The sequence below is a fragment of the Macrobrachium nipponense genome, chromosome 9, assembly GCF_015104395.2.
Source record: "Macrobrachium nipponense isolate FS-2020 chromosome 9, ASM1510439v2, whole genome shotgun sequence".
Classification (NCBI taxonomy): Eukaryota; Metazoa; Arthropoda; class Malacostraca; order Decapoda; family Palaemonidae; genus Macrobrachium; species Macrobrachium nipponense.
The window spans coordinates 9,163,516-9,185,294 of NC_061110.1; the positions used below are offsets into that span (position 1 = coordinate 9,163,516).

A 21,779-nucleotide genomic window follows, 5' to 3' on the forward strand; every position below is an offset into this window, starting at 1 on the left:
GAAAGACACTTCTGAACTCAGAACTGGAGCTGTTAAACATAAGTATCACCTGAGGTATTCAAGAGAACTTTGGCATCAGAAATGGCAAATGGCACATTCTGAATCTGCAGTTGAAGACAAAATCCACCTTCATCGTCATCTAGAAAGCCACTAGATCAGTTTTGTTTTATTTTGGCTCTTAGTCAAGGCGTGGCAACTGTCTTAAGTGAAGTCATTTTCAGTGACAGCATCAAAGATGGCGCCCAAGTTGATTAGTTCTGTCAGTTCAAGTCCAGACATGACATTTTAGAATCAATGTGACTCTTATTTATATTGTCATAGGACCCTCACAATTTATCAGTCGTCATTCTTTCAGAAGCAACGGGTGTCACAAGCTCAATCACTGTCAGTGTCAGAGAGGCTGAAAGTCTAAAGTTGTCGCGTCACACGCTATACGTCAAAATCCGTGTCGAAAAATCGTCCTAGTTCGAACTTGTTGCGATGATCCTGTCCATCTTGCAAAGCTCAATTTCTCTCAGTTTCTGTTCATCGGCTCCTTTCGCATCCTTGTGGGGTTTCCTCAGGTTGGGAGAGAGCTTCATGGAGATGAGGTAGCCCCTGAGGGATTGAAAATAAAATATATAGCTGGCGCTTGATGAATAGTACCATGAAACATGTTTGCTATCTTTCCAGTTAGAGCTCCTATGTCTTTCCTCAAATAACCTAATATTTTCATGTACAAGGATGTATTACTTTTTTCACATTTCAAAAGCCAATAGCATCTCCTATTTAAATTATGTGCACAGTGGGGCCCCCATATTCGCGTTCTCCAGATTCGCGCATTCATGCACTCGCAGATTTCTCTCTGGAACATATCCACCCATTATTCGCAGGAAATTCCCGTATTCGCGGTATTTTTCTATGAGAAATATCCAGAAATTACTGCTTTTTTTTATCAATTCATCATAAAATGCACTTTTGTGATAAAACTATTAAAAAAACAGGTATAAACATTTTTAGTGGGGTTTTCTTGAGTTCTAACAAAATAGGCCATTTTAAGCGTTTTTATAGGGGTTCCAACAATTCGCAGGTTCTAGCTATTTGCAGGTCTAGTACACATCCCCACAAATATGGGGGCGCCCCTGTATAGAGTTTTGTGGTTCATGATTTCAGTGGGAGGTAGCACAAGAAAAAAATATAGGTAAGAATGCAACGCTGCTTAAGGCTAAAACACATTCCTCTTTGTTTCAAAGAAATGGCCATCAATTATAGCATATCAATTCACCCAGGATTTCAAAGACTAGGCTGCTAAAGAGTTAATCAGAATCCTCACTCAGCTAAGGTAAATTCACTCAGAGTCCAACTTACTTCTCTCCTCCGACTATAATGATAGGGAAGACTGGATTGAAGGCAACACAGGCAAGACTTGTGCGTCGTCTCTGCATTATGTTCTGAACACACAGTGGCCGGCATTTCCGGAGGAACAGGTCGTAGACGTGTACACGTCCATCATCGCTCACAGCTACCACCACACTGCTGCTGTAGGGAGCCCAGGTGAGGTCAGCTACTGGGGCTCCCAAGTCCAGTATCACAAGAGCTGCCCTGTGTCGTGGATTAAAGGAAATCTGTGATAGCACCTCCTTCAAAAGATCATTTCAGCTTTATGGAGTTTCAAGTTGTAAGAGGTGACATAGTCCAAAAAGTTTAGATATGCTTTTCACAGACATCGTCATCCATGGTAGAGAAGACCAGCTTTCTTCTGTATCGTTACGTTCACATTGCTGCAAAACTTTAGCAAATATTGATTCATGAGAAAGTAGCTCCAAGTCCATGTGAGCTATAATGCCTATCAAAAATAGCTCTTGTACCTCTGTTCTCTTTCAGTCTGATTCCCAGAGTACATAGAAGGTAATTCCAGGGATGAATTAAATAAAAAGTGGTAAATTACAGCATAAGGTTCTTCTAGAAGTAAACTAAGAAATGAGTAACTTACACATGGCACTGAAGCCACAGCTTCAGCGTCCAGTCGCCCGAACAAGTGGCGAAGATCTTCTGGTGGTAAGTGTTCCACGCGATGGCCCTCACGGGGCAGGTGTGCGCTGGGTATCGGATGATGCCATAGCTAGTGGAGGAAGCATTGACCTGGAAGACCGCACCTGTATCTACCCCCACCAACAGAACGTTTTTGTCCTTCGGACTAAAAGCTATACAAGTTGCAGTACCTGGGGATAAACCAGCAAAAGTTTTCAATCCATTGAATTAGTATAACCTACTTTTCATGGGAAGAGTAGTCATGAGTACAGTACCAAATTTCATAACATTTCTTACAAAACCTGTTATGTTAATTTTACCAAACTAAATTATAAAAATTCAATGACCTCTTCAGCTCCCAGCATCCACAACTTCAGCCTCAGCTAGAGGATCAGCCCTAGTCCTAGTTGGAGAGGCCTATATACAAGCCTCAACTAGAGGATCAGCCCTAGTCGTAGTTGGAGAGGCCTATATACAAGCCTCAACTAGAGGATCAGCCCTAGTCCTAGTGAGAGAGGACTGTGTACAAAGGCCTTCAATATGATATAAACATCTCTTTATTATTCTCCTCACCTTCTAACTTTACTTTATCAACGTTGCTTGAAGAGGAATTACTGCTCTGAGCGTCACCACTGAAGTCGAGAATGTCAGTGTAGTGTAGCGAAGAGGACTGAAGAGTCCACTGGGACACCCTGCCATCTTGGCCAACTGAGTAGAATCCTAGATTCTGACCAGGCTCTGTGGGTATCCATCTGACCTGGTTGGTATTACCTTGGATTAGTACTTCCACTCTTTTTGAAATAGGGTCCTCAAATCTATATTCTTGTATATACAATCCACAAAATCATCTTTAATTGAGCATCAAAAAAGTTACCCAAGATCAAAGACTGAATTGCTTTCTGAAACAATGATCAAAACTCACATTAAGAAGGGTAGTTACAGTAGTTGAAAGTCTATAATCTACCACCTATTAAAATCCCTAAAAACTTGTTTCTCTCTTATTTATTCTCCCATACATACCAATAAGTATTCTGCTCATTTTGGAACCATCTATCACATCTAGCTTATGAAACCTTTACCTATCCCAAAGCGATGGTGTTTTTTGACAGATTTGCTCATTTTTATTCTGTTTGATAGCAGAATTATGCGAAAGGGTATGTGCGCACTCTTACAAAGTTGTTACCAACGGTGGGACCTGTGACAACCAAGTGATTAGATTTCAGCACAGGCAAGAATGGACCATTTGCATAAGAGGGATATATTGGGGTGGATTTCTGAACATTGTTTCAAGTGGTCGAAACTTAAGTTCTCAAAACAAACTAATGTAGACTGTTTACCTTATTTGATAACTACTTCTGCAAAGACAGTCTGACCAGAGATCATGTCTCCTTTTAACCAGCAAGCAGGTCCACTCCAAGTAATCTTCCGTCAATAACAAGATTAAATACCTACAGCACACAGCACACATAATCAGAAAGAATCAAAATACTATTCGCTGTTACCTGGGAAACTGGCAACAGGTGCTTCCCCGTTATGGTAGTTGACGAAAGCACTTTGAGGCATCCCACAAGGCGGGTGTCATACACAAACACCACACCGTCGCTGCAGCCAGCTACAAGAACGCTCTCCTTCTGCGATGGAAAATGAAACAGAAAATAGAATGACGAGGGAAATCTAGTACTTATTAGAAGGAAAGTTGCAGAAGTCTGTAATCAAGGTTGCTCCTATTTTACAGAATCCCAACAAAATATAATAATCGATCAAGCAAAGAAGTGAAATCTTGGCCTTGCAGGTGACAACCTTGCAAACTGTAAAGCACAGTAGCAGAGTCATCATGAAACAAAGACGATAAGAAATTTGTCTTATCTGAAAAATAGTTTTATCCTTTTTTATTCCAAACACAAAGTCAAAGCCTAATCATCTTGACAGAGGAATAGGTCCAAAACGAAAAATCGGATATAAGGCAGGAGTAAATGATTCAAACAACAAAGGGTGAAAGGAACAAAAGAGAAACAACACAGCAACAGAATATAGTTACCGTTGGGTGAAACTGGGCAGAATTGACTCCACTCGGAGTACGGTACAGACGCTCTGGAATTCCAGGATTCTTCAGTGTGAACAGACTCAGCATCCCTCCAGCATCCGATGAGCCATCTCGGTCTTTAAAGAACAGAAATTAATACTTGAAATTAATTAAATCTCAATATTCAACCCTCCTTATCACTAACATTTGTACCACATACATTAGTTGTCCTAATCTATCTTGCTGCAGAAGGAGGTAATCACACCAACTGGGCTCTGGAAGGACTATGGAAATCATGCCTCCATAGGTGTGTTGGGCAATGGCCCAAATACTGAGAAACAGAAAAGTAAAGGATAAACTATATAAGGGGAATAACTAGTAGTAAATAAATGAAACTTAAAACTACAAAACAAGACTCGTGACAGTCTCAGAAGAAAACTGGAATCACTTACAAAGCTGCCTTTGTTCTCCAGGTCCAGCAAAAAACTATTCTAATTATTTTAGGCTTGAACGGTTAGTTCTGTTCTACAAATCTGGGAAAGAACTTTCATTAAATCAAGCTGTTCATACAAGTCTAAAAGAATGTTGGTTTTGTTTTTATTAGTCAAGACAGGGCATTTTCCATTTACTAGAGGCAGTCATACTCAAGAAACCAAGAGCAACTTCCAACCCTGATCAAAACCTACTCTGGTCTAGTTCTACAAATCAAGCAAAGGTCTGATCTGTTTACCAAAGACTTGCAGTAAAATCAGAGACAAATTCAGCATCTTTCACATCAATGTACCAGAACAAATACCTGGTGTTTTTCACGCGTGCTTGTACTCGGGCACAAACCTGGTCACTCGTACCTGTGGAATAGGAAGCAGCGAAGAGATCTGGGTAAAATGGATTCCAGCAGATGTCAGAGACGTAATAAGACCTGCAGTTGTCACAGCTGAATTTCCAGAGGGGCAGAAGGGAGCCTTCCAGTGGTCTGAAGTCGTCGCTTGTGTCCTCCCAGTACTGGAAGTCTGCCAATAACCAGAAAGCGTCAGACAACTCATAATCATATGTACTACTACAAAAATCAATCTAGACCTAACGTCATAAATGAATCGTGGATTCTGGAGTGGTGGATAAGACCTACCAACTGAGCCACAAGTCTTAATAATTATTTTCAACAAATAAAAAAATTTGAGGGTCTAACTTAATAAGTTAAAATTCAAGAAATTTTTAGATAAGTTAGTAGCATGTGAGCAAGGATAACAGTAAATTTTAGAATATCGTACATAAAAAATCCTGAAATGTGTATTATTATTATTATTATTATATTATTATTATTATTATTATTATTATTATTATTATTATTATTATTATTCAGAAGATGAACCCTATTTCTATGGAACAAGCTTCCAAAGAATATGGTGCTCATTTGCAAGAACTGACAGAAGGTAATGGGAAAAAGGATAAAAAGTAAAGATAACCAACAAACTTTAAAAACTACATAAAAAATAAAGGCATAAATAATGAAATAAGTAAATAAAGAAACAAACAAAGCAACAGAGGCCTACAAGTGTTCAGAAAAAGGCAACAAAATTTCTTCTAAGCCAGCGAGAGATAGAGAACAGAACCCAACCAGTCGAACCTTGCGTGATGTCGTCGTAGATGTTCTGGGTGACCATCCTCTCCACCATGCTCGCCGTTTCGTAGATCTCCGACAGGCCCCCTGTGGCCTGCTTGGAGGGCGGGGGAGGGATGTGCACCACGGGTTCCCTGGGTCCTCTGGGCGACTTCTGAAAACGCAGAGGGGGGGAAAAAGGGGGCGTGGTCCCGAAGCCTCAAATGTTAGAATGGGGCGTTTTTCGTTTAGGTCATGTTTCGAGTTGTTTTTGTTGTGTTTTTTTTTCAATGATAAATTGACGTCTGCAGTTATGATTTTTAATCCTTGTATATGTAAGTTGTGTTTTTTTTTATCATTGCACTTAATTTTGCATTATACTTAAGCTAGGTCTTACTCAGGCTATGTATTCCTTCTTCTTACATACATATATACATACACGTTTCGATTTTTTTTCAATGATACATAATTGGCGTCTGCAATTTTTATTTTTAATCCTTGTATATGTAAGTTTGTGGTTTTTTGTTTATTATTGCACTTAATTTTGCACTATACTTAAGCTCGGTATTACTCGGGGTATGTATTCCTTCTTTTTACATACATACATACATACATACATACATACATATAAGCTTATGCACGTATGTATGTATGTAAATAAAGGTAGAAGCCACGAGGAAAGTGAAACAATGGAGTATGCTGCAAGATCTTTCGACTCAAGGATCCTTCACTTAGCAGACTCACGGTCTGATGAGTAATGGACCCTCGAGTCGAAAGATCTTGCAGCACACTCCATTGTTTCTCTCTCCTTCGTGGCTCCTACCTTAATTATAAATTCATCACGTTCCAAACTTTCGTGATTCAGTTATGCATGTATGTATGTATGTATGTATATATATGTAAATAAATTCTTCTGTTAAAACAGGATACGTCTCAAGTATAAAAGGCCCATTAAAACACTCTGGTTTAAAACTAAGGACCTTAGCTTTAAACCAGTGTTTTAATGGGCCTTTTATATTTGATATATATATATATATATATATATATATATATATATATATATATTGTGTGTGTGTGTGTGTGTGTGTGTGTGTGTCTGTGTGTGTGTGTCTGTGTGTGTGCGTGTTGTGTCTGTCTGCGCATGTGCGTGCGTGCACGCTCTCCTCAATTTATCTAGAACGTCGTAGGATTTACAATTACATGTCGTGTTAAATGTGGGTTAAGAAAATCGTCAAAATAGTAGCTTCAAGAAATAGGTACAGTGAGGCAACACGCCATTGTGGAAGAGAGAGAGAGAGAAGAGAGAGAGAGAAGAGAGAGAGAGAGATAGAGAGATAGAGAGAGAGAGAGAGAGAGAGAGAGAGAGTCTTTAATCCTAGGCAATAAAAAAAATTAACAAAACACCGCAGAGGGTTTGTGAATTTCTTTATGGAAAGAATTAGGATGGAGAAAAATAAAATTATTTTGTGTATGGATTATGTCTGTGAGTCTCTGTTGAATAATTACACATATTTTATATATACATACATATACACATGCATACATACCATCAACATACATCCTACATACATACTACATACACATCTACCTACATACATACATACATCATACATACCCCATACATACATACATACACGCAGCTTATCATCGGCAGTGCACCAAAGTACCTCACTCACCTACTGCTGCGCCACTCACCTCTGTGTTGCACTGATTCTGGCGCGTCCTGAATGTTAGGAACTTTCTTTTCCAATTGTTCTCTCTCTTCTCTCCTCTTCTCTCTCTCTCTCTTCTCTCTCTCTCTCTCTCTATATCTCTCTCATATATATATATATATATATATATATAAGATATATATAGTATATATAGATATAATATATATTATAATTATTATTATATATATCATATATATATATATGTATATATAATTATATAGTATATGTATTAATATATGTATATATGTATTTATATATCTAATAAAAGAAGCCCATAAAAACGCCAAAATATAGAGAGAAAAATACTATATTTCAGAGACTGCGAGAGAATGTGTTTGCGTGTTATTAACCTAATAATCACAAAGACTACTTCAACAACAATCTCTCACTGAGAGATAAAAAGGAATCTCTGTTCTTATTGTTGTCAAAAAAAATTGCAAATAACAATCATCCTAATAACAAGAAATACGAATAAGTGAATAGTAAAAGTCACCGATCAATTTTTTCAATGAGTAATTTGTGCAAAACTTTCAAAAGATGTGACGGAATTGGTATGGTAGACATTCAGTCGAAGTAACAGCTAAAACACATAGACGCCAAAGCACTGAAACCGGTCAATAGATTGTGGTTCTCCCCTTGTGGTGTTCTGGGCACGAGGTTATATCTAAAACTAACCTGTCAAAGTTGAGTAAATTCAGGTAAAATGACAAAAATTCCAAGGAAATCCCTTTGGCCTTTACCATGAAATATTCCCAGAAAGTGAAACTAAGCTGAGATATATAAACAAAATAATTGGAAAAATTTTACACAGGAAACACAATCTACTTGTTACGTTTCAGTCAGTGGCATATACACGCACACGCCCACTATGCTTCTTCCCAAGTATTTTTCAAAGAAGCTCGTCATGGGACCCCCTTCTCGCTATATGGAAGTGTCCAGTCACTGGAGACACTTGTCCAGCGATTAGGAGTTAGGGACACTAACACGAATAGCCTGTAAAATGAGACATTACAAAATTCGTACTAACATAAAAAACTGGTGCCATGTCCTGATGTACTTGTAAAGAGATGTGCACAGATATTCTGCAACATTACAGAAAACGGTAGCTTCTGCACTGTAAAAGTACTGTTGCATTGTCTTTTATCTGATGTCATTGCAAAGAAATACACAGAGTTATTCAGTTTGTCATCAGGTTTCCTGGGAATGTTAGAGCCTGAATAACTGACTGATTCAAATTCAGGCATTTCCATAAACAAGGTATGAAAGCTGACCAATTCTGTGTGTTAGTGATGCACAGCCATTGTGGAGATACATCGATAGGAATGAAAATAAGTGACTGAATTTTCAGAAACTTACCAATTCACATACGATTAGTTAGTGACAAATAAACAATATAATCTATCAAAAGCTACCTCTTACATCATCTAAGGTCGTCCACACAAGACAGTTTCCACTGGTGTGAACCACAGACGCCAGCTTCAGAAGTTCCTATACTGGCTTCAGAGTCCTTGTCTGCCATTCAATAGGTGATGGTGCGACTGAGCTTTTCCGTGGGTACTGTCTATGAAAATTAGGCTAAGGAACCAAACACTGGGGCACTTTCAGCCATTCAGCGCTTAGGACGATGAAGAGAGGGAGTTAGGAGTGGTTAGACAGCAGGATGGAAGTAAGAGAAGGGGGAATGGAGTTAAAGTCATAGGTTGAAAAAGTGGGTGCAGCTATGGATAGAATGGCTGCTGCAAACAACCTTTAGTACTATCTACAGGGTACCACTAGAACCTTACGGAGCATCTATGAGTATAACCGACAGGCAAGGTAAATTCAGATAAAGGGAACACCTGCTTGTATATTATGGTCTTTATGGGAACGTATACAAGATCAACGAAAAAAATATTGTAAAAGTGCAGAAGAGTGGCATACACTATTTCCGCGCATCACTGCCTGCTTTAAGAGTAGATCAAAGATATATTTCAGTGGGGACGCATCCTGACCTGACATATCCTAGGGCACCGTGCTATGATCTGGCAAGGAGGGGGGCCTTCACCCCACATGGAACACCCCCACAGGGTGACAGCGTGCATAGCAGGACAACCTGTGCGCAACTATTCTGCAGTATTACAGAAAATAGTAGCTTCTGTACTGTAAAAATACTGTTACATTGTCTTTTATCTTCCTGAAATAGAACATTTTCCTTCAACAGTTGTCTTGGAAAAACACACAACACTAAAAAAATACAAAAAGCAAAAACGTACACAATAAGCAAAAAACACACTCAGAGTATAAAAAATATCTAGCAGTCATTTGATAAAACTCCCATTTTGACATACATGTATGTTTTTAAAAAGGGACAGAATGCAAATGTTATACATCTTCAGTATGAAATATACATTTGCATTCCATTTGAAATCATGGTAAGTATGTATATTCTTACAAGCCTTCCTAATATTCACCAGAATATCGATAAACATATAGGCTACACGGCTTTGGCCCTTGCATATGTATGTATGGGCATGTGGGTGCCCATGCCACTCAAGAGACAGGCAAAGAACTATTAAATAAAGAAAATACATAACTGACATACGTATAACTGGGGACTGTCACATCATACATAAATATACACCGCCCAAAGAATATACACACGCCATTCGTGAATAAATCACTCGTATTAAGTTCAGGCGATTTCAGGTCCTTTTCGGAAAGATCAGGAGGATGAAGACAACTGACCTCTTTAGTTGACGAGCTCGCCTCTTCCTTCTTCTCATCTTGCTAAATGATTAATTAACTCCTTTCAGATTAATTAGAATTTATTGCAAATTCGTGAGTTAAATTTTGGTAACCGACTTTTTTTGCTATTGATAACTGAGGAAGACAAGTCAAGCTACTACGGTGTTTATCTGTGATTGTTATTAAATCAAATTAATTTAGGTATTCAAATCAAATATATTTTGCTTTTTGCTACTATTATCTCGATTGGTCTCAGTGAGTCTACAGGAATTTATAATAAATTATGCTAATTACTTCATACTAGACTATTGAACATTATAATTACACAAGATATCATACTAATTTACAAGAGGATCTTAGTGTGAAACATGATGGAACTAAATTCTCAGATTCGCCCAGATAGAAGATAGGAATTCATTAGAACCTCTTAGCATGACTGGTTACTGGGAATCAGTACACAGATATACACAAGAACAGATTGCTGGCTTTAATTGCAACAAAGGGTAGGTCCTTTGACAGTCTTTATGTGCAATACAAGATCTCATTAGAAAAAAAGAACAAGAAGAACAAGTACAAGAAGAAGAAGAAGAAGAAGGAGAATAAGAAGAAGAAGAAGGAGTATAAGTATAAGAAGAAGAAGAAGAAGAAGAACAAGAACAAGAACAAGAACAAGAACAATTTCAAATGGCATCCTGATGCTGTTTGATGATTTCCAAGATGGCTACCGCAAAATGTCGACGCAACGACAGAGGCTATCGAATTATTTTTCAGGGTGATCCAGACAACTGAAAAGAATAAATAAACAATAACACAAAAAAGCCGTTGTTATATTAAACCTGAATGAGGGATTCGAAGAAATATCAAACGAGTGACAAGACTATCTGGAGGAGGGTCAAGCCTTGATAAGAGCAAGAACAACTCAATTGAGACCAGTGCAATGGAAAACGGAGGGCGGATATGATGTTATTTTTCGACCAATTCCCACCCTCGTGTCCTTCTAGAAGCAATGTCTTAAATGTCCCAGGTTCCTTCATTCAAATACCATCTACAAATTCAACATTTCGGTGTTAATGAAATCGTCCCTGCTTTCAAAAGGTAAATGTTAGACCTAGGCTATAGTACACGTGACCCACATTGTTGGAAAATAATGTTGGAAAAAATCCAATGAATATAATCACAAGTTGCCGTTCATTTGCAGACTGAAGATGAATATTTTCATATCAATATTTTCCAGCTGTGAATCGAAGTTTAGACTGTAAAAAGGCCAAATCAGGCCAAATCTAATTGGTCATTTATAATGTGAATTATAGCCACCACTACCATACAATAATGTGGAAACAAACGTAAAAATACAAATGCATTTGTGTGTGTGAGTGTATCATCAAGGTATACAAATTGTACCCACAAAAACCGAACCTTTCATGGCATATTGTGATTCAAGATGAAGCTAACTCACAACCCTTCTCCTCCTCAACATTCAACGCCAACTGGACCCCGGTAATCCCATTACAAAGACCCAATAAACAAAATGGACTAACGGCCTTCCAGCTGGACTATACTAATAAGCCAAGTCTCCCACAATAGCTGACGCTCCGATGCGGTACCATTAGTGTGAAGCGATACTTTATCCGATATTATCAAACCTTAGCAAGGTCGCACAGCGGGTCAGGACGATTACGTGACACCGGCATTAATCAGGTTAATTGTTATCGGGTCGTCACGGACGTAGCAGTGTGTTACCTGGTGGACTACGAAGGTGACGAAACGAACGCTGCGGATATCTGAGGGAGTTTCTCTCTCTCTCTCTCTCTCTCTCTCTCTCTGGCTTGCCACCTGCAATCTTCGTGATTCCGCATGTGGGGGGGGGGGTGTTTCCACAATTACCCTGGGCCTCCTAGATCTCGCACCCCCACCCCTCCCGCCGCCCCCCTTGAAGGCTCCCCGTCCTGAATCGTATCTGTATCTCTCACCTCTGACCGCTTCCTATACCTACCCCTGCCCAGGGTTTTCCCCTCACCCTGGGGCTTTCCAACAACCAGAGGGATTTCCCCCACTCCAAGGATCTTCCTCTACCCCAGGGCTTTTCCCTACCTCTGGCTTTCGCCCCACCCTAGGGCTTTCCCTCAAACCAAGGACTTTTCCCCTACCTAGGGCTTCCCTCACACCCCATGAACTTTTCCCCAACTCCAGGTCTTTCCCCTTTCCCCAGGGCATTCTCCTCACCGCAGGGCTTTCCCCCACCCTCACCCCAACTTCTCAATAAAAAGGACAACCTGACCTTTGACACGAGACTTTTTCTCCCACGTGGAATCATTATGACTTTGTTGATGAAACGGCAGTAGTCTAAATCATTGATAATACGTTTGTTTAAATAAGTGACATCTTTATTATTAACTTTATATTTATGATCAAGTCCATAAAGTAAATGATTTAATCATTTATACTGCATATTTTTTATATATTTTCACAGGCCTCCATTATTATGCTTAAATGGTTTATTAACTTATTCATCGTGTTTATCTACTGAATTAATTACATATCTTCTGATTTCAATGATGGACACATCGAAAGCCTACAGATAATTCAAATAATTTTCAACTAAGTGGAAAAGTTATTTTATTTTATTTTAGAAACCGTAAGTTATTATCTTCCAATCCGCTAAAGAAACGACAAAATATTCCATGATTAATGAAATGATATTTTACTTACATAATAATACTGGAATTGGTAAGATTTTCACTTTGATACTTCACCAAAAGAGTTTGCTCTCTACAACTACAGTTATACTTTAAAAGGGAATTCTTTTCAAAGTTGACACGCAGGAAACTTGAACTGAATTTTCAAATTTGTGTTCCAGTTTATTTTGAAAGCAGGGTAAATTGTATCATTGCAGATGTCACGAGAAAAATGTAAAAAAAAAAAAACTGAATGTGTGATATAGTCAGTAGAAACAGATTGTTATAAGAAACTACCTGACCAGCTTGGCACTGCATGGGAAAATTCTGAATGACAACCTTGATCTCTCTCTCTCTCTCTCTCTCTCTCTCTCTCTCCTCTCTCTCTCTCTCTCTTGTTAAGATAGTTGCTTCAATTACATTACCCAACATTTTTTGCATTTTATATTTCACCCCTTCTCTCTTATCAGGGCTGAACTTGGACTTAAATGGCACTGGGAGTGTCACTATTCATCTCAGCGACCTTGAAAACTATGGACTAGATACTAATATCTGTATTTTTTCCATTTTATTTTCCACCCAGCTTTAGCTTCCTATCGGGGCTGAAATTGGACTTAAAGGGCATCGGAAGTGTCACTATTCGTCTCAGTGACCTCGAAAACTATGGATTAGATACTAATATCTGTATTTTTTGGTTATTTTTACATGTCACCCCACTTTCCCACCCCCTCCACCTCTGATGCCAGTGATGTCTTACCCCCACATTATTCTTATCCAGATAGTATATCATATGTATACATATATCATATGTATACCAAAATGAGGTAAGATAAACCTACAGAGCTTATTTAGTTACTAAGTCTACAGGTAGAACCAGCCCATTTAAGGGAAGCCCTTCTAATCCCCACCCCCTTTGGTGCCCATTGGTGCTAGTGATGGCTTTCCACCACACTATTCATTTCCAGATAGTACGTCATACATATACCAAATTTGGTTGAAATTGCTCAATTCATTTCACAGTTATGCTGGAACATACACACACACAGATCCATTTTTTTTTAAGCAGATAAAGATAATAACAGAACACCCACTCCATGAAAAAGAGACCCAAGTATCTTCTTGTCAGAATCACCTCCGAAGTTATTGTCATAATCCCACAATACAATGGTACGATATCACTGTGGTTCTGTCGCAGTCATAATAATGTAAACATTATCTGTGAGAACTTCCCACTGTTTTCCCTTCATCTACTGCCACGCTTTCGAATTCACTTCCCGTTTCTGCTTCGTCTTTTGCTCTTATGATCAAACTTTCTTTGAGGGGCAGATCTGTAGCTTCCTTCATGATTAAGTTCCAACACCTTTTTTCTACTCTTTACCTCTCTCTTCAATTTTGTTTAGGGCCTGGGCTAGAAAAGGGCACCAAGTTGCCATTCCCATCGACCTCCGACCTCAAAGAAAACGGTGGAAGGTGTCGGGACCAGCTATACATCAAAATTCAATATCAATAAAAAAAAGGTCCTTAAAAAATTAAGTTAGTTTCCCTAACAAAAACAGGTAGAAAATACAGAATAATCTCCCTCACCTGTTTTCCGGACTTCCTCTCCCTCTCTTTCTCCTTTTCTTTCTCTCTCTCGAGCTCCAGCTCCTTCGCTAGGATCTTCTTGTAGTCCTTCTGGTAAGCGTCAAATATATTGGACAAGCCGAAGCTGAAACTGTAGGTGTTGCTGGGAGGAGGTTCCGTCTGGATGGCCAAGTCCTGCAGATTGGAAAATAAAGTGTTGGTTTCAGGCTGAATGACTGCATCGCAGACACTGAGGTATTCGACACTACAACACATTCTTTATAAGCCTCAAGGAAGATTTCTTGAGTTAAACTGCAGAAGAGGCAATTGAGTTATTTCCTAACCTACCCTATCCTATGGCAACTTATTGTGACCTTGCAGGAGGCTGCAAACACCCATATCAATGTACATACAAATGCCAAAGAGTTGTTCAAATTAGTTCGTAGCCTAACTCTTCCTATCCATAACTTCCCATTCACCTAATCCAGTGGTTCTCAACCTCTATATGACCACGCCCCCTCTAAGAGTCGGTCCTTCCTTCCACGCCGCCCTTGCATATGTGAGTAAAATTCCCTCCCAAACTTGAAAAAAAAGAGAAAAAGAAGGGGTTTCGAGGGATAGGGAGGGAGGTCAATAATTACAAAACATGGTAAGCCCAACTAGAGTAGTGGACTATAGGTAAGTAACGTTATATGACGATGCTTTTGCATTTTTTCATAAACTTCTAAATATTAGTGCCTCACTTTTGTTAAGAGACTAACAAATATAAATAGAGAATGTTATTCATTTTTCCCTAGGGCTCGCACCTCCCCTGGAAATTGCTGAAGCACCCCTAGGGGGGCCACGCCCCCCAGGTTGAGAACCACTGACCAAACCTATTCTAGGGTGTTGGGCTCTGACTTGGCCATGGGGCTTTGGAGCCCCTGGATATCAACCCCCATTCTCTTAGTGGCACTGTACAGCTGTCAAAGTGCATAGGAGGCCCTTGAGTTATTTCTTAACCTAACCTAGTCTATGTTAGCCTAACAAATCCTAGCAACCTGAATTATGACCTCGCAGAAGGCTGCAGGCACACCTGGACCCCTCCTCTCCCCCTCAATGTGAATCATACATATAAAGTGGAAAAACTTCAAGTTCTTGGTTAACCTAACCTTCAGCCTTAACCTAACTTATAGTAGGGAGCCGTACTATGACCTAGCAGGATGCTGAGGTCACCATTTGACATATAAAGTGTGGAAAACTTTAAGCTATTTCCTAACCTTACCTTTCCTTAGCCTAACCTATCCTTTGGCACTGTACTCTGACTCTTCAGGGGGCTTCAGCCCCCTAAAGTGACATTGTATATTCAAAGAGCAGAAGAGTTACTCAGTATATTTCCTAACCTAACTGTCCCTTAACCTAAACTATCCCAGGGTCTTGGATTTAATAGCTAAACAAATTTAGTTTATCTTCCAAAGTTTTTCTGAGGAGTCATGGCATTATTTATCTGCTGATGTGAATTGTATTACAATGAAAAAATTACAGGAACCACTTTGATAGCCTAATAATAATAATAATAAATTAATTATGCTGCCATCCTATACAAAAAGACTTGTCTATAAAAGGTCTACTTGTTCTTTTAATAATAATAATAATAATAATAATAATAATAATAATAATAATAATAATAATAATAATAATAATAATAATAATAATAATAAAACCTAAATACCCAAATCTACAAAGCCTCAAATCCTACCTTCCTGTGGGCCTTTTGCGTCTGTGAGACTCTCTCGCTGAAGTTGAAAGGATTAGGCTGCGAGTCAAGTCTCGCCAGTTCTTCGGCCGACATGACGTTGCCATAGAGTTCTTGCAGGGCTTCGTTGATCCCTTCGTCAGAAGGCTTCGGCTCCTCTGCATCTTTGGGTTCTGCAGTTGAAGTATGAATTAATATGGGTACAGGTACTAAGTAGCCTGCTCTTGCCACTGTACTGAGATTAATATGGGTACAGGTAAGTATAGCCTACTCCTTTGCCACTGTGCTGAGATATGATTAACCACAGGAAAGGTAATTCCCTTCATGCAATGACAAATAATTGTTTTGGTTTTGCATAAACCTTTTAAAATAACTACAAATAAAGGTATGTACTTTTCTTTTAGTACTGTAATGCAATGAGGAAAAGTTACCATTTACCATTAAGTTCTGCCTCTGTAACTGACCTTGTACGGATACCTATAGGTATAAATACCTTACAGGTATATACTGAAACTTTTAAGTGTTGAGTAACCCTACAGCTCGTCTACAGAAGGTTGAATTGAATACCACTATTACACAAGAGAAAACGTTGAATACTTCTACTATCTACTTGGAGCAACATTACTTCTTCCTAGCCTGTATCTGGCTAAATTATCATGCATAAGATATTACTACCAAGTTATGAATTAGCGTGGTTCAGTATTTGATGAAGAGTAGGTAGATCTAAGCATTAAAATGCTCTTCATTTTACCTCTTCCTCAAGCTATTTCGTAACATTGACCTTCTGCATCAGTCTACCACTGCATCACTTCTGATCGGTTTTGTAGACAAGTTTCTCTTAGACATCAGTTTTTAAGTCTTTCTTCATATACTAATCCTCACTCCTAACGTCCCACAGCTTTGGTTAACGTCTAACATAATACGATAAATTCCCGCAGTTGTTACGACTTTGCAGAGTCATACTTCAGACAATAAATTAATACCGGAAATGCCACTAGAACTCATTTGTATCTATGGTAGAAGTAGAACCCATAAGTATTATAGAGAGGTCTCTATATCTATGCTAGAACTTGTACCGTACAACGGACAAACTATCAGTTATTTAGGCTCCAAATGCTTTGCAAATCCATGCATATACGACTTTTCGGTAATGAAAATGCGTCAGTAATATTAATAGCACCGAAATTACCGACAGTAGTTAAGCTCAATGACCACAATTCGTAACTAATACCGGAAATGACAATAGACCTCATCTAAGTATATATCTATGATAGAACTGTACCGTACAACGGACAGACTATCAGTTATTTAGGCTTCAAATGCTTCGGAAATCCATGAATATACGACTTTTCGCTAATGAAAATACGTCAGCAATATTAAAAGCACATAAATTACCGACATTAATTCTGCGTAACGACTGCAGTTCGTCAATATTTATAGTTTTATGTTTACAAGTATCACTTAGTTCGGCATGGCGCCACCAGAGGTGCGCTGCTGCTCGTCGTCTTCAGTTACCCGGGAACCCCGCGAAGGTTGAATGAAGTGTTTGTTGTGTCTGTGAGTGTTTTTCCAGTTCATTTTCTTCACGGTGGAACTTGGCGCAGATCATAATGGCATAGATAGACGCAGGAAGTCTTCTAGAGAAGATGGAGTGATGAAATTCCAAAGGTAAGCGAAGATGAGTTAATTATTTACCAGTATTTTTGTGCTCGTCAGTTACCACAGACAAGTTCTCGCCATAATAGTCATGTCTATTCGTATTTTCAGCATTTTATTGTAGCACTGAAACGTATTTTCAATTCCCATTCCGAAATCAGAACGTAATTCACTTTATATATACCACACAATGACAATTTAAAAATGTCTGGCATGTAATGAATTGCGAATTAGTGGTAAGTAGGACTAGGCCTATTTAAGGTGGTTTGGGTGTGTCAACAAGCCTCGTCTTTTAAACATGTTTTTTGCGATGTATTTTTTAGTCATTAAAAGATTCTTTGCTGTAGGTAGGCTTGTAGTATTGTATATACATCAGCTTTTTCTTTTAGACGCGTAAAGTCAGCGTTATGGGGTTTAAAGAAATGTATTTTACCGTATACGAAGTTTCTCAGACCAGTTCGAAACATCACATTTGCTGAGAGTATTACAAGCAGTAGACAGATCGAAGTAAAAATTGTTGTATTTTTCATTTGCATAACAATGACTTGCTTAATTATGTTTCTACCGTAAGATACATCTTACACTGGGGATGTATAGAAGTCAAATTGGGTAGTCTGGGCTAGACCTATATCGTCCAATTACTCATTCGGCAAGATGCTATTATCATTTAAACTTCATTTTGAGTAAAGCGTTATCTCGAATATATAAAAATTATTCCTGTGTGGTAAAAGTTATCGAATCATCGTGCCAAGGAAAAAAAAAATGCGTTTAAAAATGGGAACATCGAGGAAAAGAATCTTGGCCAGACAGAACGCTAGGCAAGTATTTGTTAATGTTATTTCTTTATTTCAAAAAGAATTTCATCCCTAATAAGTCAGCTTTCTTATTAAATAATTAACTTTTTGAGTATCGTTCAAACCTTAGACTAGAGAGGAAGACTTTGCTTGCTGTTTCTGTCGTCGGTTTGTTAAAAGAGATGTACAGTATAAAGCAACATTTTTTTTTTTCACAAGGAATATTTACACTGATTTATTTGTACGTACGAATATATAGAGTATAGTAATTGTTCGATATCAATCAATATTTCATTTTTTTTTTTTTTAAGGGGAATGAAACATTATTTATTTAATATGCACATAGATTATTGATCGTACAATAAGGGAATAATCTTCTTTTGGAGTTTTATTCGGTTTTCAGTTATTTCTTTTCTTCATATCAGTCAACAGTTCAAGTTTTTCTCCTTTTTTTATAAAAGAGACTAAAGTCATTATAATGTATACTATATATTACTGATTGCCAATTAAATTGTATTTGACTCTCATATATATATATATATATATATATATAGATATATATATATATTATAATATATATATAAATTATATATAATTCAAAATTCTTTAATTCAACTACAGCAGACCTCGAAACAGTAACATTTCGAAACACATGGGACAGGAGTTATTAGTTTACTTGTAATACAAAAATATATTCTTTATTAGGTACGGAGAGAGAGAGAGACAGAGACAGAGAGAGGCAATGTGGCCTCCCAAGGTCACGCGCTTGTCAGTGAGATCTGCAGTACAGACTGAGGGGGTTATATATGTACAAAAAAAATAACATAGAGCTATAGACCTATGGCAACAGAACGATCTATGTCATACCTTCCGGAACCTCCGCTGGCGGAGGCGGCTCGTCGATCTCGGCGTCAAGTTCCTCCTTCGGCTGCTGTTGTTGGTCGTCCTGCTGTAGCTTCAGGAGCTCGTATTCCTCCTGTAGGAGAATCCTGGAAGGCAGCGTCAGCAGGTGGATCAGCAGGTCGTCCGGCTCGACGGATTTGTAGGTGCCGCTCAGGAAATCGTAGATCACCTCCTCCGGGATGTGGTCGGTGCTGCTGCTTAGGCCTATACTTATCTCTGGTTCATTGACACGTTGCTGAAGGGGGCGAGATTATAAGGCTGTTTCACAGGTGTTAGTATGCTATCGTTAATAATTATTAGGGGCTATAAGCTCGCTGTTCTGAGTCGCCTGCTTTTGGCGCCTCTGCTCCAGCTCTTCTTACCAATTTCACCCTGGTGTTGAATAGGGTTGATGATGAGGTAGGGGGCGGTTGAACGGGAGGTTTATTTTTGTGGGGTTTAAAGAGGTTCTCGTGGGTAGGAATTTAGATTTTACAGAAACACATGTCATAATACATTCAACCGCCCCTTGCCTCCAACTCGATATCACTGTTGATGGGGTTTTGAAAGCAGGGCTAGACTGAGGGAGAAGAGGTTTCAGGAGGTTTGGTTTATGGGTTGCATGAGGTTCTGGCTGGGTTAGAAAATGGGAGTTTAGGAATTCATTCACTAACTTTTCACCTTCTCTACTGACCTTTGGCAGGGGTTCCGGAGGTACGGGGTTGCTAGAAAAGAGGTCTGTTGAGGTTCATTTGTGAGGTTTTCAAAGGAGGTTCTTCTGGGGTTGGGTAAAGGAAGGTTGGTGAAGCAGTTAGCAAATAAACAGTGAGAAAAATTAGTTTAAATAGAAAAAATGAAAGCCAAATGAGTCTTGGTTCACGAGTTGTTGATGATAATATTTGCTGCTCTTTATTCTGCTTTGATGAATGTGGTACTATTATGAATAAACGTTAAGTCTTCAGCTTAGTAATTTTAATGAGCATAATTTCGAACGAATATCACTGGCTTCTTCTAAGAGCAGACAGTTTTTTCATGTTGTCCAGTAACAAAATAAACGATGACAAATGGAAACTTAGTTATTTTTATATTTTTATTATTGCAAGACAATAGTTTAGCCAGACGAGGGCGCCAAAAAACAATAAAATAAAATCTTAGTTGTCAAAGATTTATATGAAAAAATCACTCGTTAAAAATTTTTTTTATAAGTTCCAGTCACGATACCACTTTCAATATTGAATTGTTGATAATTTCATATTTGCTCATGAATCATAATTGATATCTTCCTTGGAAGGAAAAAATCACGATTATTTTAGGCGAAATTAAGATATTTAATAACGTTGTGATATTAGATAATGATATATAATGCTTTGACTGGAGTAAAGCTAATACTTTTTTTAAATAACTTGGTTTACTTCTGGTAATTTTAAGATCCTTGCAGATAATATATGAATGAACCAGTGTTGAGGAAAAAAATAAGTTTCTTTATAACAGTGTAAATTGCCAAAAATGAAGAGAGAAAGATCGGGGGAGAGGTGGGGAATAAGGAATAAATGAATAAAGGAGGGTTAAACAAAGACCAAAATCAATCCATTGAGTTCTAGAGAGGATTTTGTTTTAAGAAAAATGGTTCAGGCTAGGACTGAATAGGATCTTTCCCATCCTACACATTTTTAATCCTGGCAAAAGTGCTAGACTGATCAGAAATCAAATTAGTGCAATGAAATACCATGTTAATGATATTTATAATATCTTAGAATGGGCTCTGAAGTATTTGGGGTAAAGAGAATTAGTACCCTTAATAATAATTTAGAATAATACAATAAAAATATTAAATCTGGTGTGATATATATATATATATATATATATATATATGATATAATATATATATATATATATATATGACCTATATAAAAGTATATATATATATATACCTATATATAGAATATATATATATATATATATATATATATATATATATATATATATATATATATATATATTTGTAGAATACTATCTAGATAAACATCTCAGTAGCTACATACTGTATGTAGATTCATTCATATGCATACATGTGTACAACTTTGAATTACTGTTACATAAATAATACATAAGCATTGTAGCCTTTGATATCAAAGCACATCACACTACACATATTCCTGAATATCATACGTAACATGATATAGTCACATAAACGCATCTGCGAGATTAAACTACAATTTTATGGCTGATGTTAATTTGACGTCACACATTAATCCTACTGGTGCCCGTAGGCCCATACATTTAAACGGTTTAGATCAAGTGCAGAGACACTGAAAACTACTAGTAGGTCTAAAATCAAGTACTACAGCAATCTTTTCTAGCCGGTGCGATGCAGCACCACTCTAGAGAGCAACACAGAAAGCAAGTTG

The 21,779-nt window shown here is 38.0% G+C and overlaps 1 protein-coding gene across 1 annotated transcript in view; it reads right to left on the minus strand.

Moving 5' to 3' along the window:
• LOC135218341 (dynein intermediate chain 2, ciliary-like) overlaps window positions 1–21,779 on the minus strand; it is a 29,275-nt gene that overhangs the window by 1,673 nt on the left and 5,823 nt on the right. The window contains exons 2-12 of the mRNA XM_064254569.1: window positions 19,357–19,627; window positions 16,043–16,212; window positions 14,326–14,499; window positions 5,658–5,805; window positions 4,882–5,043; window positions 4,049–4,170; window positions 3,513–3,641; window positions 2,584–2,767; window positions 1,973–2,201; window positions 1,348–1,581; window positions 1–597 (exon numbers count right to left, since the gene is read on the minus strand). The exon at window positions 1–597 is cut by the window's left edge and continues 1,673 nt beyond it. Coding sequence (XP_064110639.1) covers window positions 462–597; window positions 1,348–1,581; window positions 1,973–2,201; window positions 2,584–2,767; window positions 3,513–3,641; window positions 4,049–4,170; window positions 4,882–5,043; window positions 5,658–5,805; window positions 14,326–14,499; window positions 16,043–16,212; window positions 19,357–19,627 — 1,959 coding nt within the window. The 3' untranslated portion in view covers window positions 1–461. The remainder of the gene's footprint in view (window positions 598–1,347; window positions 1,582–1,972; window positions 2,202–2,583; window positions 2,768–3,512; window positions 3,642–4,048; window positions 4,171–4,881; window positions 5,044–5,657; window positions 5,806–14,325; window positions 14,500–16,042; window positions 16,213–19,356; window positions 19,628–21,779) is intronic.